At 53.2% G+C, this 13,984-nt stretch overlaps 2 protein-coding genes across 4 annotated transcripts in view; both read left to right on the top strand.

Moving 5' to 3' along the window:
• Positions 1-4,821, top strand: part of UBTD1 (ubiquitin domain containing 1) — a 52,591-nt gene extending 47,770 nt beyond the window's left edge. For both annotated transcript variants that reach the window (XM_071221168.1, XM_024563177.4), the window contains 2 exons: positions 656-883; positions 3,722-4,821. In XM_071221168.1, coding sequence (XP_071077269.1) covers positions 709-883; positions 3,722-4,107 — 561 coding nt within the window. In that variant the 5' untranslated portion in view covers positions 656-708 and the 3' untranslated portion in view covers positions 4,108-4,821. The remainder of the gene's footprint in view (positions 1-655; positions 884-3,721) is intronic.
• Positions 4,822-4,843: 22 nt separating this feature from the next.
• Positions 4,844-13,837, top strand: ANKRD2 (ankyrin repeat domain 2). 2 transcript variants are annotated; one of them, XM_045197586.2, is made up of 9 exons: positions 4,844-4,895; positions 9,603-9,707; positions 10,034-10,192; positions 10,290-10,397; positions 11,159-11,257; positions 11,603-11,701; positions 12,502-12,600; positions 12,707-12,805; positions 13,629-13,837. In XM_045197586.2, the coding sequence occupies exons 2-9, from the start codon at positions 9,636-9,638 to the stop codon at positions 13,776-13,778; spliced, it is 885 nt and encodes a 294-aa protein (XP_045053521.2). In that variant the 5' UTR covers positions 4,844-4,895; positions 9,603-9,635; the 3' UTR covers positions 13,779-13,837. The 2 variants fall into 2 exon arrangements, with proteins under 2 accessions (XP_045053521.2, XP_024418969.2); XM_024563201.3 differs by lacking the exon at positions 4,844-4,895 and adding an exon at positions 5,950-6,487.
• The last annotated feature ends 147 nt before the right edge of the window (positions 13,838-13,984 follow it).

The raw sequence follows: 13,984 nt of genomic DNA, 5'->3' as shown, positions 1-13,984 counted from the left end.
AACTATATGGAGAAAAATGGGGAAAGCGAGCTGGGTGGAAACACGTCTGGGTGTCAGTAGTGGTCACTTCCGAATGATGGAATTCTTGAGGAATTTTTTCCCCTGATGGCAGAATGGTACAGGCAGTGGTCAAAGGGTGGCCTTCGGGGTCAGGAAGTATTGCGTTAGGTTGGTGCCTGTGTGGCCTTAGACAGACGACAAGGTCTCCAGGCCTTGGTTGTCCCACTGTTGGCTTGTTCTGAGGACCAAAGGAACAGTGGGTCCAAAGCCCCTAGCCGGCCATCTGGCACAGGCTGGCCCCGTGAGTGGCGGCGGTTACTATTTGTACATAGCTGTATTCTCTCTAGCTTTGTAAAATACTGAATGCGTACTACCTTATACTCCGTTAAAACTTAACAGCCACAACAACAGCAAAGACAGTCTGTGCTTTGCTGACAGAGTATTTTACGTTCCCAGGTTGGGTGAGTTTCCAGACTCTTCCCTAACTCCAAAGATGGGGCCAGAGACCTAAATACTTGGGAGCCACTGCACTGGGGGGTAGGGTGGGCCGGGCAGTGGGTCTTGGTCCTGGCCTGGGGAAGGGAGGGGCTGGGAAGATGGTGAACAGCAGCCCTGGCTTTAGATATGCTGAGCATCTCCCTTCCATCCTGCCCAGGACGCAATGAGCCCCTGAAGAAGGAGCGGCTGAAGTGGAAGAGCGACTACCCCATGACAGATGGGCAGCTGCGGAGCAAGCGGGATGAGTTCTGGGACACAGCACCCGCCTTTGAGGGCCGCAAGGAGATCTGGGATGCCCTCAAGGCCGCTGCCTACGCAGCTGAGGCCAACGACCATGAGCTGGCACAGGCCATCCTGGATGGAGCCAGCATCACCCTGCCACATGGTGAGCGGGCACAGTGAGGGAAGGGAGAGGTACCAGCAGACCTCAAAGCAGTGTGATGAGGGCAGGTGAAGGGTTATTCAGGGCACTTTGGGATCCCAGAACATCTAGGTACCACCCTTCTGTTGGGTGCTTATGTGCTGGGCACTGAACTAGAAAGTTCTGCGCTACCTAATTTACATTTGTAACAGCCTGTGGGACCATGTAAAGAGGGGGTAACAGTAGAATTCTGTAGAATCTGAGATCTAGGTTTAAGGTGCAGCATGAGTGTCTCTGTTTCCCTGCTTTGTGATCCTGAGCTGGGAGCTTCTCGAATTAAAGCCTCAGTGTGTTACTTCAAGTGGGGACACCTTCCTCATAGGCTGGTTGCTGGGATTCGGTGAGATACTATAACATCATTTAGTCTAGTCCTAGCACTTAGTAGCTGCTCAAGGCACAGTGAATATATTTCTACATGCAGTGCATTGTAGGGGTAAGGAAACTGAGGCCCACTAGGTACACCCCCCAGGTAAGACATGAACAGCAGGGCCTGTGCTATTTCATTCGTCCCTGTAACCCCAGCACCCAGCGCATATGCTGAGGAAAGAGTTGTTGAATGAGCAAATGGAAAGTTGCATAATTTGCCAGGGTTGTACAAGCCAGTACCTGGTGGAGCCAGAGTACCAGCCCACATCTTCCTGACTCTGCCGTGAGCTCCTCCCAGCTCATCCAGGGACACATGACTGCAAGGGTTGGTTTGGGACTGTGGAGTCTCCATGATAGGTATATTAAGCTGCTTGGGCTGCTGTGACAAAGTATCACAGGCTGGGTGGCGTATTAAACAACAGAGGTTATTTCTCACAGTTCTGGAGGCTGGAAAGCGCACTACCAAGGTGCCGGCTGAATCGGCGTTCGGCAGGAGCTCTCCCTGGCTCATAGATGGCCACCTGCTTGCTATGTAGAAAGAGAGCGAGCACTCTGCTGACTGTTTTCTTAAATTATTTATTTATTTTAATTTTTAAATTCTTTTATATTACCTTTTGGCCCTGTTACACCCCTCTCCCCGAGCAATCACCACACTGTTGTCTGTATCCATGAGTCCTTTTTCCTTTCTGCTCAACCCCCTAACCTCCCCCACATCACTAGCTGTCATCAGCTCTCCATCTGTGAGTCTGTCCCCATTTTCCTTGTTAGTTCGTGTTCAGTTCATTAGATTCCACATATGAGCGAAATCATATGATATTTGTCTTTCTCCGAGTGGCTTATTTCATTTAGCATAATGTTCTCCAGGTCCACCCATACTGTTGCAGAGTAAAATTTTCTTCTTTTTTTATGGCCGAGTAGTATTCCATTGTGGAAATGTCCCATAGTTGTTTTATTCACTCATCTACTGATGGACACTTGGGCTGCTTCCATACTTTGGTGATTGTAAATAACACTGCAGTGAACCTAGGGGTCTTATGTTCTTTCAAATTAGTGTTTTGGGTTCCTTCAGATATATTCCCAGAAGTGGGATAGCTGGGTTGAAAGGCAGATCCATTTTTAAATTTTTTTTAAAGATTTTATTTGTAGTTTATTTTTAGAGAGAGGGAAGGGAGTGAGAAAGAGAGGGAGAAACATCAACGTGTGGTTGCCTCTCACGCGCCCCCCTACCACTGGGGACCAGGCCCACAATCCAGGCATGTGCCCTGACTGGGGATTGAACTGGCAACCCTTTGGTTCGCAGGCCAGTGCTCAATCCACTGAGCCACAACAGCCAGGGCCATTTTTAATTTTTTGAGCTATTTCCATACTGCTTTCCACAGTGGCTGCACCAGTCTGCATTCCCGTTGACAGTGCACAAGGGTTCCCCTTTCTCCATGTCCTCACCAGCACTTGTTTGTTAATTTATTGATGACAGCCATTCTGACAGGTGTGAGGTGATATCTCATTGTGGTTTTAGTTTGCGTTTCTCTGATGATTAGTGATGTTGAGCATCTTTTCATATGTCTATTGGCCACCTGTGTGTCCTCTTCGGAGAAATGTCTATTTAGGTCCTTTGCCCATTTTTTAATTGGGATGTTTGTTTTTTTGGTGCTGAGTTTTGTAAGTACTCTATAAATTTTGGATATTAACCCCTTATCAGATATATCGGCGAATATGATCTCCCATTCTGTGGGTTGTCTTTCTTTGCCGATGGTTTCCTTTGATATGCAGAAACTTTTTAATTGGATGTGGATTTTGTTTCCCTTGCCTAGGGAGGCATATCTGATAAAAAAAAATGTCCGAGATTTTGCTGCCTGTGTTTTCTTCTAGGATTTTTATGGTTTCAGGTCTAACATGTAAGTCTTTGATCCATTTTGAATTTATTCATGTGTGTAGTATAAGAAGGTGGTCTAGTTCCATTTTTCTGCACGCAACTGTCCAATTTTCCCAACACTGTTTATTGAATAAACTATCTTTAGCCCATTGTATGTGCTTGCTTCCTCTGTCAAATGTTAATTGACTATAAAGCCGTGGGTTTACAGTTGACATACAGTATTATATTAGTTGTAGGTGTACAAACTCATGATTAAACATTTATATTAACTTAGGAAGTGACCACCCCAATAAACGTAGTACCCCTCTGACACCATACAAAGTTACTACAGTATTATTGATTATCCCTATGACTATTCTGTAACTATCTGGAGTCCCTCACCAGGACACTAATTCTGTCGGATCAGGGTCCCGCCCAAAATGATCTCTTTTAGCTTTAATTACTCTCATATAGGCCCCTGTCTCCAAATACAGTGACATTGGGGGTTAGGGCTTTGATGTAGGGATTTTATGGGGACAAAAGTCAGCCCCGAGCAGACTCGGACAGCCCTGTCTTTCCCACAGGCACCCTCTGTGAATGCTACGATGAGCTGGGCAATCGCTACCAGCTGCCCATCTACTGCCTGTCACCGCCCGTGAACCTGCTGCTGGAGCACACTGAGGAGGAGAGCGTGGAGCCCCCCGAGCCCACACCCAGCGTGCGCCGTGAGTTTCCGCTGAAGGTGCGCCTCTCCACAGGCAAGGACGTGAGGCTCAGCGCCAGCCTGCCCGACACGGTGGGGCAGCTCAAGAGGCAGCTGCACGCCCAGGAGGGCATTGAACCATCCTGGCAGCGATGGTTCTTCTCTGGGAAGCTGCTCACAGACCGCACACGGCTCCAGGAGACCAAGATCCAGAAAGATTTTGTCATCCAGGTCATCATCAATCAGCCCCCACCACCCCAGGACTGAGAAGCCCACAGACCCCTGGGAAGAGAAGCCAGGGAGGGACTCTGCGGGGCTGAAAGGCCCCCAGGCTGGAGCACCAGGCCCCCACCCGCCTGCTGCCTTCCAGTGCTGATATTTTCTTCAGGGGCACCTCCCCGCCGTACGACTGCTGGGCGAGCCTCGAAAGGACCCTGCCTCCCAGGGACACCGTGCGCCACAGTGCTCAGCACCCAGGAAGCAGTGCTGCCACACAGGCCTTGCCAACCTTGTCAGAGAAAAGGAAAGCTGGGGCCTTCACCCTGCCTCTCTCCCATGGCAGGTTCAAGCCATGAAGGCCAGCCCGGAGGTCCCCGAAGCCCAGATCTGTCATCTGGTGCTGCCAGCTGTGCTCACTCCGGTTTTCTGCTCAGGGTCTGAAGCAGCTGCTGTCTCCCTCCCCTGCCCTCACCTCCTGATTCTGCCCTGGGCACAGTGCCAGTCCCTTGGAGGGGAGGGGACCGCTTGTGAGCCCCAGGGACAGGGTGTCGGAGGCCAGCTTCTGTCTCTCCTGCCCCCAGCACAATTGGCAGAGATGAGGCGGGTGGCTGGACAGCTGGGCTGCTGTGCCAGGGGTCTGCACAGGGCCATCCCCTGGCTGTAGTCCAAGTGGTGGGGGGTCTGCAGCCAGTCATGGCCCCACAGCAGGTCCCTGTGTACAGACATATCTGCATATTTATCAATAAAGCCTTTTGCTCCTTCTCTCGTCTGGCTTTGACTTTAGGCTCCGCTGCAGCTCTCTGGAGCCCTGGGAGCCGGTTCTGGTGTGGGAGCAGGTGGGTGCACGCTCCGCCAGCTGCCCTGGGTGCAGCAGTGAGTACAGTGGAGCAAGCCTGGCACTGCTAGTGCCTGGGCTCTGCGTTCTCGTGGGTCCTCAGGAAAAACCACTTAACCTCTGAACCCACTTTGCTTATTGTTGAAGTGGATGTGATACCCCCTGCCCTGTCTCCTCCTCCCTCTCAGTTGCTGGGAGGATTAAGTGGGCTGACAGATGTGAAGAAGGCAGCATCTCAGAAAGGTCATGTTAGTTACCTGCTGGTCTGTTTCTGCAACAGGAGGGCGCTGGCTTCCGGTTGCAGCCCCTGAGCCAGGCCCCCAGGACCAAGATGTGTGCAAATCCCAGAGACAACTGCACACTTGGCGATGTTAACACGAAATCTCTGACAAATTTAGAGCATGTGTTGGCTTGCTCAGAGAAAAAAAGGAGCGGTTCCTGCATGTCCTTAGGGGAAAGTGTGCACATATGCAGAGAGGGAATCTTAGATAAGGTGCTTTAGCTAAGGGCAGGCCACGTGAGTGTTGCAGAACCACAGGGCCGTGGTGGCCGCGGTTCACTGGCAGGTTAAACACGGGTCATGGCGACCCAGGGCTGGCTCCCACAGTTGCAGGTGTGGGGCTGAGCAAGTTCAGGTCTGCTTCTCCAGTTGGGATTATTTTTCTTTCTCAGTGAGCACGGGCTGGTCCCCAGTCAGGGTGGCTTGACAGGGAAACAGGAGAAAAGGACAGTCACCAGAGCTGGTGTCATCATCTGGGCTGGGCACTGCACTCTGGCTCTTCACCGGTTTCCTGAGACCCCTCTTGAAGCAAGACCCTGTACCTCCTGCAGAGGCCCCCTGAAACAGACCGGTGGCTGGCTTTGTCAGGGACTAAAGGACATAGAGCCAAATGCAGGAATGCTTTGCTAGGGGGCATCGTGGAACCCCAGAGAGGCACACGCCTGCGTGAGCTGGGGCACAGAGGGAGACAGCTGCCCTTGCCCCCACCAACCACCCTGGCACTGTGGCCCGGATGAAACAGTCTGCCCCTTCTCAGAGCCAGCAGGGCCTGCTCACAGGACAGCCTGGGGACATAGAACTGTCTTGGGTCCCCACATTTGGCTCTCAGGCTCCCTTACTAGCACTGGCTGGGTATAGTTTCCAGGCATCCAGCAGATGGCACTGCCATCAGAGCTAGGGGCAACCAGCAGGTCCTTTGTGCAGCCCAGCTGCCCTGGCTAAGGACCAGCTGGGCCCAAGCTGTCAAGAAGGGCTGGGCAGGCTCTTTCCTATTAGCCCCTGCCCTTGGGGTGCTGTGCCCTCTGGCTCCAATAGGCCAAAGGTTGTGGGGGGCAACTGTCCTTGCCTCCTCCTGCTCCCTGGGGCTGCGCAGGGTGAAGGTGACAGGTGGGGGAGGCAGGTGGAGAATTGAGCTGGTGAGCTAATGGCAAAGGCGCCTAGCAGGGCGGGGGTGGGTGCCCTGGTCTATAAAGCCCCCGTGGCTCTTTGGCCAGCAGAAGCGGGTTATGGACGGCACCATGGCGGGCTCCGAGGCGGTGCAGAGGGCCACAGCGCTTATTGAGCAGCGGCTGGCGCAGGAGGAAGAGAATGAGGTATGGGCAGGGGTGTGGGTGCCTGAGGCAATTGAGGAGATCCAGCTCTACTGTCAAGGGAAGGAACAGGCTGGCCGCCACACCTGTGGTGGGAAGGACAGGTGTCCCTGGGCTCCATTCCAGTCATAGGGTGCTCCTGGTGGAGAAAAGGGTTGCTGGCAATGGGAAACTGAGGCATCAGCCCCTAGAATGGAGGGACAGTGAGGTGGGTGAGCTACTCTAAGCTCTTCTGAGAACCTGCCCACCCCCCTGGGCCTTGAGACATGCCTGGCTGCACAGTAAGACAGCTAGGGAGCTGCCTGGGAATGTGGGTCCCTGAGATCCCCGTTTCTGCGTGGGAGACTGGGACAGGAGAAACTCAGTGTTGGGTCACTGAAGAATAAAGACTGGGAGCAGAGGGAGGGAGGAAGGGGTGCTGGGAAAGGAAGCATGGTTTCCCCAGGACTGCAGCCACATGTGGGGAGGCCTTTGGAGCGTGGGGTCTGGGCAATTGCATTTTCTCTGGAATAAAGAAATGGGAGAGGAGTCTGCAAGCTTGTCCTACTCTTCATTTTAACTCATTCTTGACCTAGAGTCTGCTCTACCAAGGCCCAGTGCCATGGGGAATGACAGGACCAGTAAGCCAGCCCCTGCCTCCTTTTTACCAACCTGCATTCAGTTTAGCCAGCATCTGCCAGGTGCACAGTCATCTAAGAAACAAAGCAGAGTGAGGAATGGTGAAATAGGGGTGTTAATCAGAAGTGAGGGAGCACTAAGGGTGGGCATGTCTTTCCGATGGTGCACCCTCAAGCACTTCCCTGTGGACAGGGTGGTATCTGAGCTGGACCTTTGAGAATGGTGAGTGGAGATCAGGAGGGGGGAGGGTATTCCAGTCTGGGGAAAAGACAGGCGTTAAAGTTTGGGAGAAAGTCTGGTAGTAGGGGCCAAGGCTGGGAAGGGAGGCAGGACAAAAACCAGAGAGGGGGCCTTGTGAAACATTATTCTGTGGGCAATGGGGAGCCACTTAATGTTGAGGGAGGGAGGGTGGTGCCATCTGACCCATCTGAGGAAGGCAGCTTTGATAGCCCTGAGAAGGACTTGTTGGAGGGGGGATGACTGGCCCTAACAGGAATGGGAGGGAGAAGATAAGTCAAGCTTTGAGGTAGGCTCCATGCAAAAAGAGAAGAGGGGCTGAATGGGGTGAGGAAGAGGGGAGTGGCAGGACTGCAGTGGAAGAAGACATGAGGACTCGGGGAGGGACGGCAGGCCTGTGGGGGAAGAGCTTGGACAGAGCCTGCTGAATCCTGGCCCAGGGAATGCCACTTCCCACCTCCCCCAGGGCATGTGCATCAGTGCTGGGCAGGTGAATCATGCCAATGTGACATTTTTGGAGTGCTGGACACAGAGACCTTTAGCAAGGGGACATGGAGCAGTCCTCATACATTCATTCATACAACAAATATAGCAGCAGGGCTCTCAGCTCTGGGTGCCACAAATCCGGCCTTCCCGTTGACTGCATCCCAGGGCCAGGCACTTTACAGGTGTTGTACAGGCATTCTTCCATGCAGTCTGTACACCATCTGTGAAGTAAAGTGCAAATGTTGTTGTGTTTTACCACCTAGCAGCCAAGGCAATAAGCATTATCGAGTACCTACTGTATGCCAGCCCACAAAGACAAAGAGGAAGCTGGGGGCCATAGAGTCTGGGTAAGACGTGAATGGGCATTAGAGTCCCCAGTTGTTCCCACCAACCCTGAGCCCAGCAGGGTCCTCAGAAGAAAACCTCTATCCAGCCTGTGCCTTCTTCTTGGGGTGGAAGGGGAAAGATGACCCTGGAGACCAGCCCAGGGAACGAGACTGTTGTGAAGCATTTACTGGGTCAGGTCATCCCTGAGGACTTCAGGGTGGGCAGAGACGCTGGGCCCACCTGCAACCATCCATTCACCCATTCATCCATTCTCCAAACCTTTACTGAGCACCTAGCATGTGTTAGGCCCTGTCACAGGTGCTGGGGATACCAAGATGATTAAAATCCAAGCCCACCCTTTCACTGCCCCATGAGGAGCCCAGCCAGGGTCCCACATGCAGTAGTAGCTGCAGCCCTAGGTCGTCTCTTGTCCCTGGGAGAAGATGCAGTGTTTCAGGAGAGGCCAGCACTGGGGAGACTTCAAACCGTGTAAGCCTGACATGAAGGGGAGAAGCCATTGGACGGCAGGAACTCCCAAATAAAGACCTGGGGAATCACCCCTCAAAACAGCCCTTGACGAGTATAACCCTGGAGCTCAGTGGGAAATGCTGGAAAGTCAGCTGAGAGCTCTGTAAGGGCGGCCATGCCTCCCCAGCTGCCCTCTTGATCAGCGCCCTCCAACCCGGCGAACGTTCTGGGTGCACTGGAGCTTCAGAGATGGGGCACCAGCTCTTCGCAAAGGGTGGTTTCCTTTAGAAGGCAGAAGGAGGCAGTAGTCCAGGCAGGTCAGCTACACGTGGAGAGGAGAGTTGAAGGAGTTCCACCTGTAGCTGTACAATGAGAATAGGGTAGAAGAGTCCACTTTGGGCTGGAAGCCGGGCACTTTTGGCGCCCATCTCTTAGGTTCCCTGAGAGCAACAGTTTCTGCACTTTAGGATTTCACAGATCAGTGAAATCTGAGGGGTAAAAATTGGTATCTGACATCGATTTGCAAATTTTTATGTTGCCAAGGAAGCTGTTTTAAAAAGTAACTATCATCTCTTATCACAATTATTTCATCAAAGTAAATTTTTAAGGCCAAAAAAGTTTTAAAAATAGTCTTGGTGCTTCAAAAAGTGAATATATGTAATTTCATGCAAACTCATTCCGGTAGCGTTTAATTTTGTTTTGCTGGGGACACAGGGACATCAGTGGCAGGTGTTTGAGCTGGAGTTGGGCTTGGGGTTGAGGTGGGAAACTAAAATTTGCCCCCTTTGGGGGGATCTCTCCAGGAGCCCTGGTCTGGCCAGGGGCCCTCCGGAACCAGTGAGGAGTGGGGCGGAGGAAGGGCTCTGAGGCCACACAGGAGAAGGCCCGCGGAGCTGTCCTTGGAGCGGTTAGGGGAGAGGCTACCTGCCTCCCCAGGCTCTGCAGACAGACCCTGGAGCACATCCTCTCCTTGGCTTATTAGAAACTCCGGCAAGCTGCCCAGCAGAAGTTGCCCATGGACATGCTGGTGCTGGAGGATGAGAAGCACCACGGGGCAGTTCCCAGTCTGGCCTTACAAAAGGTTAAGGTAAGTGGGAGAATCCACCATCGGTGCTCAGAGGACAGGTCAGGCAGCTGTGGCCTTGCTCACTAGGCCTTGCTACGGAGGCCTAGTGTGGTCCTTGCAGCAGCAGCTTAGCACCCGGAAGCATATTAGCAATGCAGCATGTGTGTTAGCCCCTACCCTGACCTGAGCCACCTGGATCTGGGTCCCATCTGCTTCTCCTAGTCCTGGGAAGGAGAGCTAGACTTAGATTCTTTCCCTCTAGAAAGTTCTCCCATCTACCCCCTCCAAGCTTAGCTCAGTGGTCCCCTTGTCCCCACCGTGGGGGCTGATGGGCCATGGCCATGCAGGGCCAAGAGCGTGTGCGCAAGACATCCCTAGACCTGCGGCGGGAGATCATAGATGTGGGCGGGATCCAGAACCTCATCGAGCTGCGGAAAAAACGGAAGCAGAAGAAGAGGGCTGCCGCCCTGGCCGCCCAGGAGCTGCCTCCAGAGCCCGAGGAGATAGTAAGCGTCCTGGGAGGATACCTGTGTGGGCAGGGGAGCCCTGGAGGGCCTGGATCCCCACACAGCAGCCCTCCTTGATGGCACTTACGCCCTCCAGACTGGCCCTGTGGAGGAGGAGACATTCCTGAAAGCAGCGGTAGAAGGGAAAATGAAGGTCATTGAGAAGTTCCTGGCCGAGGGGGGTTCCCCGGACACCTGCGATCAGGTGATGCTCTCACCGACCCCTTCATGCGTGCTGTCCTCCCTATCAGAGTTGCCCCCCTCCCCGCCCACCTGTGTGCCTGTGTGAGAACCGGTGTTGAGCGTCCTTTGGGAGGGGTGTCCTCAGGTTTGGAATGCCTCCCTCCCTGCACAGGAATTTGTCTAAATCCTTAAATCCTTTCAACGTGAACCCCATCCAGGGTACCAAGGGTCACATGGTTTCAAGAGACGAAAGCAGAAAGCCATTGGGAAGCGAGGAAGTTCACTCTTTTCTTGAATCAGTAATCTGGGTGTACCTGCCCATCCTGGCCCTGGGCTAGGCACTCAGGGGAGATAGAGTCAAGTAAGACTCAGCCTGCCCTCAAACACTCTCCCGCTGAAGGGTTGTCTGGGCACCTGGGCTGACTCTTGCCTAGAGGTTTCAAGAAGTTGACAGCACTTGAGCTGCATCTTGAAGGAACAGCAAGAATTCATCAAGCACTTAAGGGAGTGAGGGCCAGATGGGCATTATGGGACAGGGAACATCCTGTGCAAAGGCCTTGCTTATGTTCTTGGGGTCAGTGAGAAGGTCAGAATCTCCAGGGCATAGAAGGGATGCGAGGCTGGCCTGGATAGAGCATCGGGAGCTGGTAGAACATGGAAGAGATGGAGACCCGGTGCAGGGTCCAGAATCAAGCTGGGGTAAGGCCTCAGCCTCAGTTTATGTGGGAGATGGGCCCAGGCCTGGGGCCACAGGTCAGGCCTTGACAGTCTCTATGGGGATAGTTCCGGAGGACTGCACTGCACAGAGCTTCCCTGGAGGGCCACATGGAAATCCTGGAGAAGCTTCTGGAGAGTGGAGCCACTGTGGACTTTCAGGATCGGGTGAGCAAGAGGGCAGGTATTGTATGGGAGGCGGGAGGTGGGTCTAGATTCCCTCTCTATGTGACAGCCTGAGGCACAGACAGGCTGCCTCAGGGGCCAGGCCCCACCACTAGTGCATTGGATGACCTTGGGCAGGCCCCGTCTTCTCCTCTGTGAATCTGGCTTGGACTAGATGGGCCCCGAGGGTTCTTATGTTCAGCTTGATCCATTGGCCAGGCACTGGAGTGCCCCATCCCTTCCCTGTATCCTTCTCCTGGATCTCCCTCCCCTTTTGGATGGGGTCCTTTCCCCCAGGGCGCTTTCTTCCCTGAAGCTCTGCAACTAGGCTCCATCCTTCCCTTCTAGCTGGACTGCACAGCCTTGCACTGGGCCTGCCGTGGGGGCCACTTGGAGGTGGTGAAACTCCTGCAAAGCCGAGGGGCAGACACCAATATGAGGGACAAGGTGGGGCAATATGCTTACAGATATTGGGGTAGCTGTGAGTGGGGAGTGGGAGGCAGAGGGCAGAAAAGCCGGGGAAGGCAGGAAGGCAGTGAACGAGCCTGGTTTCTGGATCATTTCCATCAACTGCAGGCCCTTGGAAACCATCATCTGGGGATGGGAGCAGGAAGAGCAACCGAGGGAGGAGAAGAAGAGGTTCACTATTTGGGGGGCCTTGGGGCCACCCAAAAGATGCAGGATTTGTTCATTCATGCAATCCTTTATCATCCTTCTATCTGTCTGTCCATTTATCTATCCATTCACTTATTTATTCATTCATTCATCTTTTATTTATTTATTCCTTTGTATGTGACCTTGAGAAGTGACAGCCTCTGAGCCTCTGTTGCTCATCTGTAAAGTGTCTTGCAGAGTTCTTATATAGATCAGGTGAAAAAAATTATGCAAATTATTTATTCAACATAAGGATAATGTTTTATAAGCTTTTGCCATGCCCATCACATAGTCATCTCTCAATAAATGATATCTATTATAATTATTAAAAGCAGGGCAGAGTAGTGAGCAGTTGCTCATAGCTGGGTGAGGGGGGAATAGTGGAAGACTTCCCAGAGGAGGCAGCATGTAATGCTTCAGAGTTAGGCCATTGGATAGGATGGTGAGAATTGTAGTATTCCTTGCCCTTCAGGGATTAGGACTTGGAAGTAGGACATGGGGAAGGGATAACTCTAGAATCAAGACAGCCCCCCTCCCAAAGGCACACAGTCCAGGCTCCTTCAGCCAGCATTTCCTGCTTCCTTCCCACCCAGCTGCTGAGCACCCCCCTGCATGTGGCCGTCCGAACAGGGCACGTGGAGATCGTGGAGTACTTTCTGTCCCTGGGCCTGGACATCAATGCCAAAGACAGAGTGAGTGTCTGAGTCATCTCTTGCCCAGTCCCACCATAGGGGTGCAGGCAGCCTGAGGGCTCCCATGTGCCCATGTGGGCCGTACTGAGTGTCACACTGGCTCTAGGAAGGGGACAGTGCTCTGCATGATGCTGTGAGGCTCAACCGCTACAAAATCATCAAACTGCTGCTCCTGCATGGGGCTGACATGATGGCCAAGAACCTGGTAAGTCCGTTCCTTTCCTGACTCCGTCATCAGCGTGCACGGCACCCCCAGGCCCCATGCTGGGCACTCAGAGGAAATGGAGAGCTGAGCAGGATGCAGCCTGCCCGCCCTTGGAGCACTTTCACAGGGGAGAGTCTCTCTGGGACCCTGGGGTTTTCAGGCCCACCCAGCTTTTCAGTCCTCTCTATGCTTGTCTATGTCCAGAGAGCAAGTGCAGAGAAACAGCCTGGAGGGGCAGTGAGGGAACTTCCCAAAGGCCCCCAAATAGACCAAAGGGGTCCTAATGTCCAGCCCCAGGGAGGCCAAAATCATGGAGAGACAGAGCTGGAAGAACCTAAGCGCCTGGTGGGCATGACCATTCTTGGCACACCGTGTTTGTTCCTGTGGTCCTTGAGTTCTCTTAGGGTCCCATGTCCCCTAATCCAGGCTCTTCTTTGGGATACAGAGTAATCACAAAAGAGAAGAGAATGGGGGTCCCCCTAAATCAAGAAATACTGAGGGAATATGGGCAAGTCAGGAAGCCATGGGGAAGGGGTAAATGAGGACTTCTCCACCTTGACATTATTGACATTTGGGGCTGGATAATTAATTCTTTGTTGTGGGGTCTGTCCTGTGCATTGCGGGATGTTTAAGCAGTGTGCCTGGCCTCTACTCAACGTGCCAGTAGTACTCATCCACCACCTACCCCCACTTCCACCCCCCAGTTGTGATAACCAAAAGGTCCTCAGACATTGCCAGTTGCTCTGTTGAGACCCACTGGTACAGATGAGGGCACCTTCTGATACAGCCTTCTGAACGGCGACCTGATCTCTTGGTTCCCCAGGCAGGAAAGACTCCCACGGACCTGGTGCAGCTGTGGCAAGCTGACACCCGGAATGCTCTGGTGCACCCTGAGCTGGGGTCAGAGCAGAACGGGCTGGACGGAGCTGCTGAGAGTGGGCGGGAGACCCCCCAGCCTGTGCCAGCCCAGTAAACACCTGAATGGCCTCAGACCTGAGCCATTCTTCTGAGGAAGACCCAGGAGCACCCACAACCTACTGAAATTAAAAAAGTCATTTTGCTATGTGTGATATTTGTTTCTTTTTGTGTCTGAAATAGTGAGGAATGCAAGACTGAGCTGGGGAGGAGGGGACTGGGAGCTTTTTGGCCGCTTGAGCCAGCCCTGCTGCATCTCCTCTT

Source organism: Desmodus rotundus, chromosome 4 (assembly GCF_022682495.2).
Source record: "Desmodus rotundus isolate HL8 chromosome 4, HLdesRot8A.1, whole genome shotgun sequence".
Taxonomy (NCBI): Eukaryota; Metazoa; Chordata; class Mammalia; order Chiroptera; family Phyllostomidae; genus Desmodus; species Desmodus rotundus.
The sequence above is the reverse complement of the archived record's forward strand: the minus strand, read 5'-3'. Positions and strand labels throughout refer to the sequence as shown.

Bases quoted from the DNA above. Each gene is read 5' to 3' on its own strand.
- ANKRD2 (XM_024563201.3), top strand. From the start codon at position 6,401: ATGGACGGCACCATGGCGGGCTCCGAGGCGGTGCAGAGGGCCACAGCG. The intron at 10,193-10,289 runs GTAAGCGTCCTG...TACGCCCTCCAG, and splicing joins CTCCAGAGCCCGAGGAGATA to ACTGGCCCTGTGGAGGAGGA. The intron at 12,806-13,628 runs GTAAGTCCGTTC...TTGGTTCCCCAG, and splicing joins ACATGATGGCCAAGAACCTG to GCAGGAAAGACTCCCACGGA.